We start from the raw sequence: 12,096 nt of genomic DNA on the forward strand, positions 1-12,096 counted from the left end.
GATGAAGTACGAGTTGTGGAGAAGATACTCCGGTCACTCACATCTAAGTTTGAGCATGTGGTGACTGCCATTGAGGAATCCAAGGATTTGGAGGTGATGAGCGCAGAAGAGCTACTAGGATCCCTCCTAGTTCACGAGCAACGCATTCAGAAGAATGCAAGCCCCACAACGCTAGAGCAAGCTTTGGAGTCAAAGTTGAATATTGACAAACCAAATAAAGGTCGTGGGCAGTGGAACTCACGTCGTGGGAGCTCATCCAACCGTAGCCGAGGACGAGCCCGAGGAAGAGGTCGAGGCTATGCACAAAATCAAGGTCAGTCTCAGGAGTGGAGATTTACTCGAGGAAAGGCGCATATCCAGTGTCACAACTGTAAGCAATATGGACATTATGCCAATGAATGTTCACATAAAAATGGTGAGCATGTCAACATGGCAGAATCAAGTGGAAATACTGATGAAGAACTTACAGTCTTACTAGCACACCATGATTCCAGTAGCCAACAAGATGTTTGGTATTTGGACTCTGGTGCAAGCAATCACATGTGTGGAAAGAATGAGTTTTTTGCCGAACTCAAAGAAGGGGCCTATGGATCTGTAAGTCTTGGTGACTCCTCAAAGTTGCCAGTTGAAGGCAAAGGGAAAATCAAGATCATCCAGAAGGATGGAAGAGAAGAATACATCTCCGATACCTACTACATACCAGGTATGAAGAGCAACATTCTGAGCATTGGTCAACTGCTCCAGAAAGGGTACATTATACATATGGAGAACATGCTTCTCACTCTCAGGAATGCAAGGAGAAAGCTTATTGCACGTGTTCGAATGTCAAAGAACCGGATGTTTCCGTTGAATTTGAACACAAAGATTGGAAGCTGCAACATCGGTGTAATGGAAGATGAGTCATGGAAATGGCATCTTCGATTTGGCCATCTTAATTTCAATGGCCTAAAGTTGCTGTCAAGTGGAGGAATGGTTCGTGGTCTACCCCAGATTGAAGCCACACGCCAAGTATGTGAAGGTTGTGTGCTTGGCAAGCAAGCACGACTATCGTTCCCTGTTGGTGATACATGGAGAGCAAAGGCACCACTGCAGTTGGTGCACACAGATATATGTGGTCCATTGGATCCCATGTCTTATGGAGGTAATAGGTATTTTATTACCTTCATTGATGATTTCAGTAGAAAGACTTGGGTCTATTTTCTCAAGGAGAAGTCAGCTGCCCTAAAAATTTTCAAGGAGTTCAAGGCACTCATAGAGGCAGAAAGTAACCACAAGCTTGTGGCTGTGAGATCAGATAGAGGTGGAGAGTACACCTCCAATGCTTTCCAAGCATACTGCAAGGAGCAAGGAATTAGGCATCAACTTACTGCTGCCTATACCCCACAGCAAAATGGGATAGCCGAAAGAAAGAATCGAACCATCCTTGACATGACAAGGTCCATGCTTAAGGAGAAGAATTTGCCAAAAGAGTTATGGGCAGAAGCTGTAGCTTGTTCGATTTATTTGTTGAATCGATGTCCAACAAAGAGTGTCAAGAGGATGACACCACAAGAGGCTTGGAGTGGATACAAGCCGAATGTTACACACCTAAGAATTTTTGGGTGTGTTGCATATGCTCAAGTTCCAGAAGCCAAGAGGAGGAAACTTGATGATAGAGGTGAGAAGTGTGTGTTTGTGGGCTATAGTGAAGAGTCCAAGGCATACAAGCTCTACAACCCACTAACTGGCAAACTAGTGGTTAGTAGAGATGTCATCTTCAGTGAGGAAGAGACATGGACGTGGAACAACAAAGAAGTCAGTAAAGAGAAGATCGTCTCCACTGATTTTGAAGAACCAGAAGTTGTACCACCGATTGAGCAACAGCCTGCTCAAACAATCACAACAACTCCAGTGCACAGAATTGCAAGGAGTGGTCCTACATCTAGTGAGGAAAGCAGCTCCTCAACTCCAGTGAGGTTAAGGAGTCTCACAGAGATTTATGGACAAGAAGAAGAAGAAGAAACCAACCTTTTCTGCTTGTATGCAGACCACGAGCCTTTCTCATTCAATGAAGCTGTGGAAGAAGATTGTTGGAAGAAAGCCATGGAAGAAGAGATCCATGCCATCGAGAAGAATGACACTTGGGAGCTGACAAAACTCCCACCAAATCAGAAGGCTATTGGTGTCAAGTGGGTTTACAAGATCAAACGCACTGCAGATGGGAGTGTGGATCGATACAAATCAAGGCTTGTAGCAAAGGGCTACAAACAGAAGTATGGAGTGGACTATGATGAAGTCTATGCTCCAGTTGCGAGACTTGACACGGTAAGATTGCTAATCTCTCTTGCCGCACATCATAAATGGAAAATTTATCAACTAGATGTCAAGTCAGCCTTCCTTAATGGAGTACTTGAGGAAGAAGTGTACGTGGAACAACCGGAAGGCTTCCAAGTACAAGGAGAAGAAGATAAGGTGTATCGTTTGAAGAAGGCTTTGTACGGCCTCAAGCAAGCACCACGAGCTTGGAACTCAAGGATCGACAACTACCTTCACCAAAATGGATTTCAGAAATGTCCATACGAGCATTCAGTTTACATGAAGAATGGTGAAAAAGGGGAGTTCTTAATTATTTGTCTCTATGTAGATGATTTATTGTTTACAGGAAACAATGAGGCAATGTTCCATGAGTTCAAGCAATCCATGTTCAGTGAATTCGAGATGACTGACAATGGATTAATGTCATACTTTCTTGGCATAAAAGTGAAGCAAGAAAGTGATGGTATCTACATCTCTCAACAAAGGTACATGAGAGACATATTGAAGAAGTTCAATATGGACAAGTGCAACACTGTCAATACCCCAGTCGCAACTGGATTGAAGCTGTCCAAAGGAGGAGAGGGTGAGTTTGTAAACTCAACAGTGTACAAAAGCCTCGTTGGAAGCCTAAGGTACCTTACAATCACAAGACCTGATATAGTTTATGGTGTTGGACTCGTGAGTCGATACATGGAAACACCAAGGGAGTCTCATTGGCTGGCCGCCAAGAGAATTTTGAGGTACATAAGAGGTACTCTAAACTATGGTCTATTTTATAATTTTGGTGAAGATGCAAAATTATTTGGTTATTCAGATAGTGATTGGGGAGGTGACCAAGATGAAAGGAAAAGCACAACTGGCTATGTGTTTTTTCTAGGATCAACAGCTTTCTCATGGACTTCAAAGAAGCAATCAATTGTTGCTTTGTCATCATGTGAAGCCGAGTATGTTGCTGTAGCCTCAACCGTGTGTGAGGCAATTTGGTTAAGAAATCTGTTGAAGTCAGTGTGTCATCCACAAGTGGAATCGACTGTGATTCACGTAGATAACGTGTCTGCAATCAAACTTGCAAAGAATCCTGTTCAACATGGAAGGAGCAAGCACATTGATACCAGGTTCCATTTTCTAAGGGACCATGTGAAGCAAAAGACAATTGAACTTGTCTACTGTCACACCAAGGAACAAGTGGCAGACATCTTCACAAAGCCATTGCCAATTGAAACATTCCGACTACTGCGTGAAATGCTAGGAATGAAGGCGTTTTGATTTGAGGAGGTGTGTTGGAAATTCAACTCAAAACAAGTTGGTGCTAGCCATTGTTGAAAATCAATGTCAAAGTTAGGCATTGAAAGTTAGGCAATGTTAGGTATGGTTGAATAAAAATTATTAGGTGCAATTAATGTGTTTTGTGTGGTAATAAATAATCTTAGTTTAATCATTTGGTTTGCTATAAATACCCAAGCTCTCAAGCATTGTAAATCATCCCATCCAAATCCCACTTCCAATTGTGAAGAAGCTTGTAAGCTTTCTTATTCCAATAGTTTGTAAACCTTTTTCATATATCAAAGTCCAAGTGTTTTGCCAAAGCTTGTTGCTTCCCTCCTTTCTCTATTTCTTTCTTTGTCCAATTTTATTTGAGAGTGCAAAGTGAAAGAGGTGTGATAGAGTTTGTAAACTTATCACCCACATATTTTGGTATTGAGTTAGTAAACTGTCAAATACCAACATACCCAATGAGCTAGGACGTCTAACAAACTTGAGAAGGTTTGTACTGTGGGGAAATAATTTGTCTGGTACGGTACCTGCTTCACTCTATAATATATCATCCATATACTATTTCACTGTTGCTTCAAACCAGCTGCACGGAGAGATACCACCAGATGTCGGCATTACGCTTCCTAATCTCGAAGTATTTGCCGGTGGGGTCAACAAGTTCACCGGAACTATTCCACTATCATTGGCAAATGCTTCTAGACTGCAAGTGCTTGATTTTGCTATAAATGGTCTCACCGGGACACTCCCTGCTGAAAACCTTGCAACCTTGCAAAGCTTAGTTAGACTGAACTTTGATGAAAACAGACTAGCAAGGGGGATAACTGGTGGCAAGGATTTTCTTGGTCTCCTCGCTAATTGTACGAGTCTAGAGGTGTTGGGTCTTATGGGAAATTATTTTGGAGGAGAATTGCCCGGATCAGTAGCCAACCTTTCTACGCAACTGAGAATTCTTACTTTGGGGTCAAATTTGATGCATGGCAGCATCCCCAATGACATGGGAAATCTTGTAAATCTGACCAGTCTAGGACTGGAAGGAAACTTTTTGGGTGGTCGTGTCCCCGATGGAATTGGGAAGCTTCAGAAGTTACAGGGACTGCAGAAGTTACAGACGTTACAGGGACTTTTTCGTCTAGCTACATTCAGAGGGGCACCCAAACCTGATATTAAAAAACAAAATATCCAGTATAATGCAAACAAATCAATATGTAGTATCAATTTAGGATGCATAATTCAAGGCTCTAAAGCATTGAGAAAGAGGCACAACTGAGGATGCAAACTTTGTCCAACTGAGCAAGGGGCTTAATTTTGGAAAGACGGCTAAAATGAACACCAATGTATTCACTCGAAGTAAATGTGCCTAGAAAACTCTACTCATAGTTTACAAATCTGCAATTCTCAAAGGTTAATCATATAAAATCACACACACACACACACACACGTATATGTATATATTATGTATATTATATGTATGTAGTAGCTATTATTGCTAACCTTCGGCAGAAGTAGAGTTCTGTGTGATAAACTGAGGTATATTTGACCTTTACCCTCATTTCCATGGCCTTAGGTGGAGCAAACTTCACCCTCTCCATCACCAATGGCTTCCCTGCCTTCCATGCAACTACTGTTGCAAAATCTACAACACCAAAATCCCAAATTGAGGAGTATTAAATCTCTAACCTCAAATATCCATCGAAAGACATTCAAAATGAAGAACAATGGACCTAGCGGGCAAAGAAGCTGATTGGTGTTCATAAAAAGGATATTTTAGTTTTAATTACCTTGTATTTGATAAGAGGTTCAAAACTCTATTCAATTTCTTTTGGTTCTGGTTTGGCTTCAAGCCTAGCCTCCTTTGTCGCCATTGACAAAAGACGGGCTCTTAGGAATAGAAGTGGATGTGAATGGAGCTTGATATGATCTAATTATGAAAAACATATACTAAGCAAACATAAAATTTAAGGTGCATGGACGAATTTATCCAATGAAATTATCTAAATATGTTGAGAGGGATATCATTTTTTTTACATATTTTCTTGACAACCAAACAACAATTTTGTCACCGGTGTTCAGACGAAAAAAATTCGCCGAAATTTGAAGACCGAACCCCTAAAACCTTAACACTTGAGATCGATTCGATTAAATGTCGATGGAACGGGATCCCATGTGTTTCAGAATGCTGCTGCACTTGACAGCAAGGCAAAATGGCAAAGTTGAAAAAAGGGGAAAAAATAGGGGCTAAAATCGGAACAACATTGTGCTTATAAATAGTGCTTCAGTTCATTTTCTCTTTTAGTGTATGTGTGTGTGTGTGTGTGTATATATCATTTATATTAAATTTATTAAATCCGTCTAGTCTGCCTAACCATCCGCCTAAGTTCTACCTAGCTAGTCGCCTAGGCGCTAGACTCTAGTCTACCGCCCAACTAAGGCCTAGCGTTTTTTAGAACCATGTTATTCGGTGAGAGCATGAGCTCCTTTATTATTTTAAACCGCTAAGCTTTGTTCCTTTTTTAATTCTTGTTATTATTTCCAGAGTTTTAAATTATTTTCTCTTATTTTCTTTTAAAGTTGAGAGATGTTGAGTTTGAGTACTTGTTTCATGATGTACAAAAAATTTGTGAGGAAATGATGTAAATGACTTTAAGACCGTTTTCTGCTATGAATATTGTCAAAACATCATTGCATACAAAATAGGAGATCAATGATTGAGTGATAGCTTTGTTCTTAACATTGAGAGAAATGTTTTTGTTTTTATTGATAATGAGCTTATTATGCGGCGTTTTCTGATATGAAACCCCGTCGGTAACCATTATAACTTGTTTGTATTGATAAATTATGAATGACATTAATATTGTCTAATATCTAAAAGGATTTGGTTGTCTACATTTTTTTAAAACCTTTTTCACATTTAAATTTTACAATCCCCAACAATTTCTGGCTTCGTCACTAATGACACTTCACCTTCTTGACTAGTAGTCTGTGTTATATGATTTTTTTTTATCTGTATCTTGACTAGTAGTCTGTGTTATATGATTTTTTTATCTGTATTTCGAACAGGATGAAGCGTTCGTGAAGTCAGTCATCATGATCGACTGCTCTAATACCATCTCAGAAATAATGGGTTTGTGGTCAATTTTCTGTATATTCCTTTGTCTCCCTTAAGACCTCTTTATATCACAATCTATACAACTAATATCTAAAGACTCTATAATTTGGGCGGCTAGTATTAACTACATTTCCCACCCCACTTGACAATATTTATAATAGGTAGTAACTGATGTTGACAATATCCATGTTGGCAGATAGCAACTGTTGTCAACATCAGCAGCCCTTTTTAACAAAAAAAATAGCATCCAGAATAAATCAGTGGATCACGCTTATCTTATCGTAATCAACCGACGAACAATTTAAGATCAAGATTAATAGCAGCAGTGGTACCAAGCTTTCAGAAACTCAGATTTTTTATTTCTAGCAAACAAGAACGGAAAAAATCACAAATTTATAGCTGCTGCAGACTGCAAAATGTTGAAGGTATGATCTCCCCTTCCCCCAGCTGAGTATTTCAATCAGGCACTAACTCATCATTTAGGTCAGTTTTTCTATGATCTTTGCTTATTTCTGATAAATTTCAACTAAAACAATTTTGATATATTTTCGGGCAATTGAATTTCGGTGCATTGTTGACGATTGTTTGTCTTTAATATAATACATGAATATATGAAAGTGTTGTGGTTAGGACTACTCACACTAGTTTTTCTTAGAACATTTTGCACATTAAATATTTGAATTTGACTATCACATCGTCACGTTGTTCATATTAACTAACATACTATATTAATCGTTTACAATAAGAGTAGACAACATGATTGATATTTGATCTCTCGGCTATGACACTTCACCTTCTTGACTAGTTCTGCAGATGCAAGAAATACGCATATAAGTCTTAATTGCTTCTCGACTAGAAATCTAATCTCCACAAACCAATTGAAAACAAAATCCACATTCATATTCAACCAAATCACTATAATCATTTTTCGCATCATAGAATAACCCTACAATTAGTCTAGTCCTTGCGAAATTTTCGAAAGCAATTAGAACTGGGAAATGAGATCTAAATTTTCTGTCTCACAAGTTTTCCTAACGCCGTATAGGACGTGAATGCTGGTCTTTGTTGAATTCCTCTCCATGACTCTGTCCTAATCATGTATACAAACTTGGTTGCTGTTTTTTTATCGGTATTTCAAACAGGATGAAGCATTCATCTATGCACGATGGGAAGCAGATTTTGTCTAAATTCCTTCATGGGTTCATTCTTTTATACATGAGCAAAGGTCTGGAACCTGCAGCACTGTCAAGCAGTACTTTCGGAAATGAATCCGACAGACTGGCACTGCTAGACTTCAAGAAAAGGATCACTGAAGATCCTCAAAATATCATGAGCTCATGGAATGATTCCACCGATTTCTGTGGCTGGAGAGGTGTTACATGTAACAATTCCAACAAAAGAGTCCTGACATTGAAGTTGAATTCTCAAAATTTAGTAGGCTCCTTACCCCCTTCTATTGGAAACCTCACTTATCTTACTGGGATTAACCTTACAAGCAACGGCTTCCATGGTGAAATTCCGCAAGAAATCGGCCGATTAAGAAGCTTGGAATATCTCAACCTGTCTTACAATTCCTTCGGCGGAAAAATTCCAACCAATATGTCTTATTGTACCCAACTAAAAGTGCTCAGTATTTATTTCAACAAGCTTACTGGGTCGATTCCTGACCAACTCAGCTTGTTGTTGAACTTAAACCATCTATGGGTTGATTACAACAATCTCACCGGAACCATCCCTTATTGGGTAGGAAACTTTTCTTATTTGAAAACTGTTTATCTTGGCAGAAACAATTTACAAGGAATCATACCTAAGGAACTCGGGCGTCTAACAAGCTTGGAGATATTCTCACTTCAGGCGAATAATTTATCTGGTACGGTCCCTTCTTCAATCTATAATATTTCTTCCATAAACTTTTTCGATGTTCCTGAGAACCAGCTGCAAGGAGAGATACCACCAAATGTGGGCAATACTCTTCCTAATCTCATAGGGTTTTTCGCTGGTGCCAACAAGTTCACAGGGCGTGTTCCTGTCTCATTTGGAAATGCTTCTAGACTTGAGAGGCTTGATGTGTTCGGAAATTCTCTCACTGGGGCACTCCACGGTGAAAATCTTGGAAGCTTACGGAGCTTAGTTTGGCTAAACTTTGAAAAAAATAGACTAGGAAGTGGAAAACCCGGTGACTTGAATTTTCTTACTTTCTTGGCTAATTGTACTCGTTTGGAGACTTTACGTCTTTATGGTAATCGTTTTGGAGGAGAACTGCCAGGATCGATAGCCAATCAGTCAACCCAACTAATTACTCTTACTCTGGGGGATAATATGATACATGGAGTCATCCCTGAGGGTATTGGAAATCTTGTGAACTTGACAGCCCTAGTACTAGAACATAACAATTTTGGTGGTACTGTCCCTGATACAATTGGGAAGCTTCAGAAATTAGTGGAGTTGTATCTGAATAGAAACAAACTTTCTGGGCCAATTCCTCCCTCCCTGGGTAACTTGTCTGCATTGACAAACCTCTACTTGGACTGGAATATGTTCGAGGGAAGCATCCCTCCAAGTCTTGCCAACTGCCAATTTCTACTGCTACTTTACCTTTCTCATAACAATCTATCTGGTTCCATACCTAAACAGCTGCTTGCGCTTTCATCCCTTTCCATTTCTTTGAACATGTCTCACAATTCTTTGACTGGTTCACTACCATCCGAAGTGGGTGATTTGGTAAATCTCGCAGAGCTAGATGTATCAGAAAACAAGTTATCAGGTGAAATCCCACAAACTCTTGGTAGTTGTATAATGTTGGTGCGCCTGCATTTAGAAGGTAATAAATTTGAGGGAATAATTCCTCAATCTCTTAAAAAATTAAGAAGCTTGGAAGAAATAGATGTTTCGGGCAATAACTTATCTGGGCAGCTTCCTGAATTTCTAGGCAAGTTTACATTACTTGAGAAACTTAATCTTTCTCATAATAATTTTGAGGGTGAATTACCTAAAGAAGGGATATTTTTGAACGCAAGTGGCGTGTCAGTTCTTGGAAATGATAGGCTCTGTGGTGGCATCCCACAATTGCGTCTACCTGCATGCAAAAAGCCCCATTCAACTCGAGGACTACTTGCCCTGAAAGTAGTCATCCCTATAGCTTCTTCTCTTGCACTCATAATTGTTGTATCGTGCTTTATTGCTGCTTGTTCAATGGTGAAAAGATCAAGACGCAAACCTGTGACTTTACGTTCTTATGAGGACTGGAAATCAGGTCTCTCGTACTCTGAACTCTCTGAATCAACTAATGGTTTCTCTATGGACAATCTGATTGGTTCGGGAAGTTTTGGTTCTGTTTACAAAGGGGTACTGTCAAGTGATGCAGCAATAGTTGCTGTTAAGGTATTGAACCTTCAACAACCAGGAGCTTCCAAGAGCTTTATTGATGAATGCAAAACTCTGAAAAGTATAAGGCACCGTAATCTCCTCAAGATCATAACTGCATGCTCAAGCATTGACAATCAAGGTAATGACTTCAAAAGTCTAGTTTTTGAGTTCATGGAAAATGGAAGTCTAGATCCGTGGATTCATCCCAAAGGTGATGAGCAATTTCAAACAAAGAGAATATTGAGCCTTACCGAAAGACTAGATATTGCAATTGATGTTGCTTCTGCATTAGATTATCTACACTACCAATGTGAAACGCCTATTGTTCACTGTGATCTAAAGCCAAGCAATGTGCTTCTTGATGAAGACATGGTAGCCCATGTTGGTGACTTTGGATTAGCAAGGTTCCTTTTGGAAGCTTCAAATTCGAACAATCTTGCCGCAAGTCAAACAATGTCAGCAGGTCTAAAAGGTTCCATAGGCTACATTCCTCCAGGTATGAGTTTCTATCATTTTCTTTATTGAGCCAACTCTGAAACAAGACCTAAATCCAAAAGGTCATTTGACTATGGCATTCTTTTGTGTATCCATTGGCAGAGTATGCCATGGGAGGCCAAGTTTCTATACTCGGAGATACTTATAGCTACGGGATACTGCTGCTAGAAATGTTCACAGGAAAAAGCCCTACCGATGACATGTTTATAGATGGTCAAAGCATTCACCGTTTCACAGCCATGGCGTTGCCAGACCATGTCATGGACGTTGTTGACCGTTCATTGCTCCTTGAAATATATGATCCGGATGGTGATGATGAAGAATACAACAATGAAATACAAGAAGGACCAATTACAAAATATCAAGATCGGAGCTCAGCCCAAGCGAAAAGATTGGAGGAGTGCTTGGTTTCTGTGATGGAAATAGGGCTCGCATGCTCTTCAATATCGCCCAAAGAGCGGATGCCAATGAATTTTGTTGTTAACAAACTGAAGGCAATTAGAGAATCATACCTCAATCGAAGACGAACACGCTACTGATGCTCAAGTAAGTATGTTGCCTAATTTAAACATGCATCCCCATATATCTGCAAGCTATTCTTCCACAGTTCGTTATACGTCAGCTCTAATTTTCTTTCGAAATGTCTTTTAATTTAAAACCAATCTGCTTCGTATTAGAAGGCATTGCAGTCGTGTGTTTTTTTTGTTTCTTCTCTTGCTTTGTAGATTACACGTTATATATTCAGTTCAAGCAGACGATGTGAGCTTCTGAATTTTTATGTCTATCTTTTGTAAACATATTCGTTAGTTGGTCCCGAGCTCGATATTCTTTCCCCACTGAATATATCGCTTGTTAACTTTCTGTAAACCTCAAAATCAGTTGCAACTTTCCATTCAAACTTGCTTCTTTCGGTATTGAATTCCCGAATATTTGAGACATTTGGATTAAGATGGTAGAGTCTAGCCCATACTATTTATTCAAGATTTAGAAATTTAGTCACGCGCGAAACCCTGTCTAGAACTCCAAAAAATGCGCAAATTCTTTATTACTAGGCTTATTTCATTTCTTGCACACACACCCTTGTTTTCTCCTTCAATAAAGTTCTCTGTAACTTACATCACATTCATTTCATGTTTTGATACCACCTAGTATCTACTAATGGGAACGATTATATGACAGCCTGTCTAACAAAGCTACTTATGCTATGTTTAATCATATTTATTTCTTGCATGCACCCTCTTTGGATATGCGTTTTTGAGGCATGTAGTAGTTTTGATATATATTTTTCTAAAATTGTCAAAATAACTCATAGAGTTACGAATTCTCACATCATTGACCTTCCATCGCCAAGTTATACTTTATTATTTGGGTGTAGTATTGAAATTTCTCATGTTTTGCACCAATGGACGTTGTACCATGTTGAATAATGAATCTCATTTGATTGATGATAGTTAATTTTTTGTGTTTGATGGATGGAGGGGTCAACGGTGTAATAGCCTATAACTTTAAAAGTTAATTTTGGTTTGTCAAAAAAAAAAAAAAAAAAAAATCTTATAAGG

The 12,096-nt window shown here is 39.2% G+C and overlaps 1 protein-coding gene across 2 annotated transcripts; it reads left to right on the top strand.

Annotated features, from left to right (window-relative positions):
• Positions 1–6,874: 6,874 nt before the first annotated feature.
• Positions 6,875–11,404, top strand: LOC137722644 (putative LRR receptor-like serine/threonine-protein kinase At3g47570). 2 transcript variants are annotated; one of them, XM_068461693.2, is made up of 3 exons: positions 6,875–7,159; positions 7,819–10,538; positions 10,640–11,404. In XM_068461693.2, exons 2-3 carry the CDS (start codon positions 7,820–7,822, stop codon positions 11,074–11,076), a joined length of 3,156 nt encoding a protein of 1,051 aa, XP_068317794.1. In that variant the 5' UTR covers positions 6,875–7,159; position 7,819; the 3' UTR covers positions 11,077–11,404. The 2 variants fall into 2 exon arrangements, with proteins under 2 accessions (XP_068317794.1, XP_088548846.1); XM_088692720.1 differs by having other exon boundaries at positions 6,875–7,101.
• Positions 11,405–12,096: the final 692 nt, after the last annotated feature.

This window comes from Pyrus communis, chromosome 4 (assembly GCF_041283825.1).
Source record: "Pyrus communis isolate YQ-2024b chromosome 4, ASM4128382v1, whole genome shotgun sequence".
In the NCBI taxonomy this organism is placed as follows: domain Eukaryota; kingdom Viridiplantae; phylum Streptophyta; class Magnoliopsida; order Rosales; family Rosaceae; genus Pyrus; species Pyrus communis.

Bases quoted from the DNA above. Each gene is read 5' to 3' on its own strand.
- LOC137722644 (XM_068461693.2), top strand. From the start codon at position 7,820: ATGAAGCATTCATCTATGCACGATGGGAAGCAGATTTTGTCTAAATTC. The intron at 10,539-10,639 runs GTATGAGTTTCT...ATCCATTGGCAG, and splicing joins CATAGGCTACATTCCTCCAG to AGTATGCCATGGGAGGCCAA.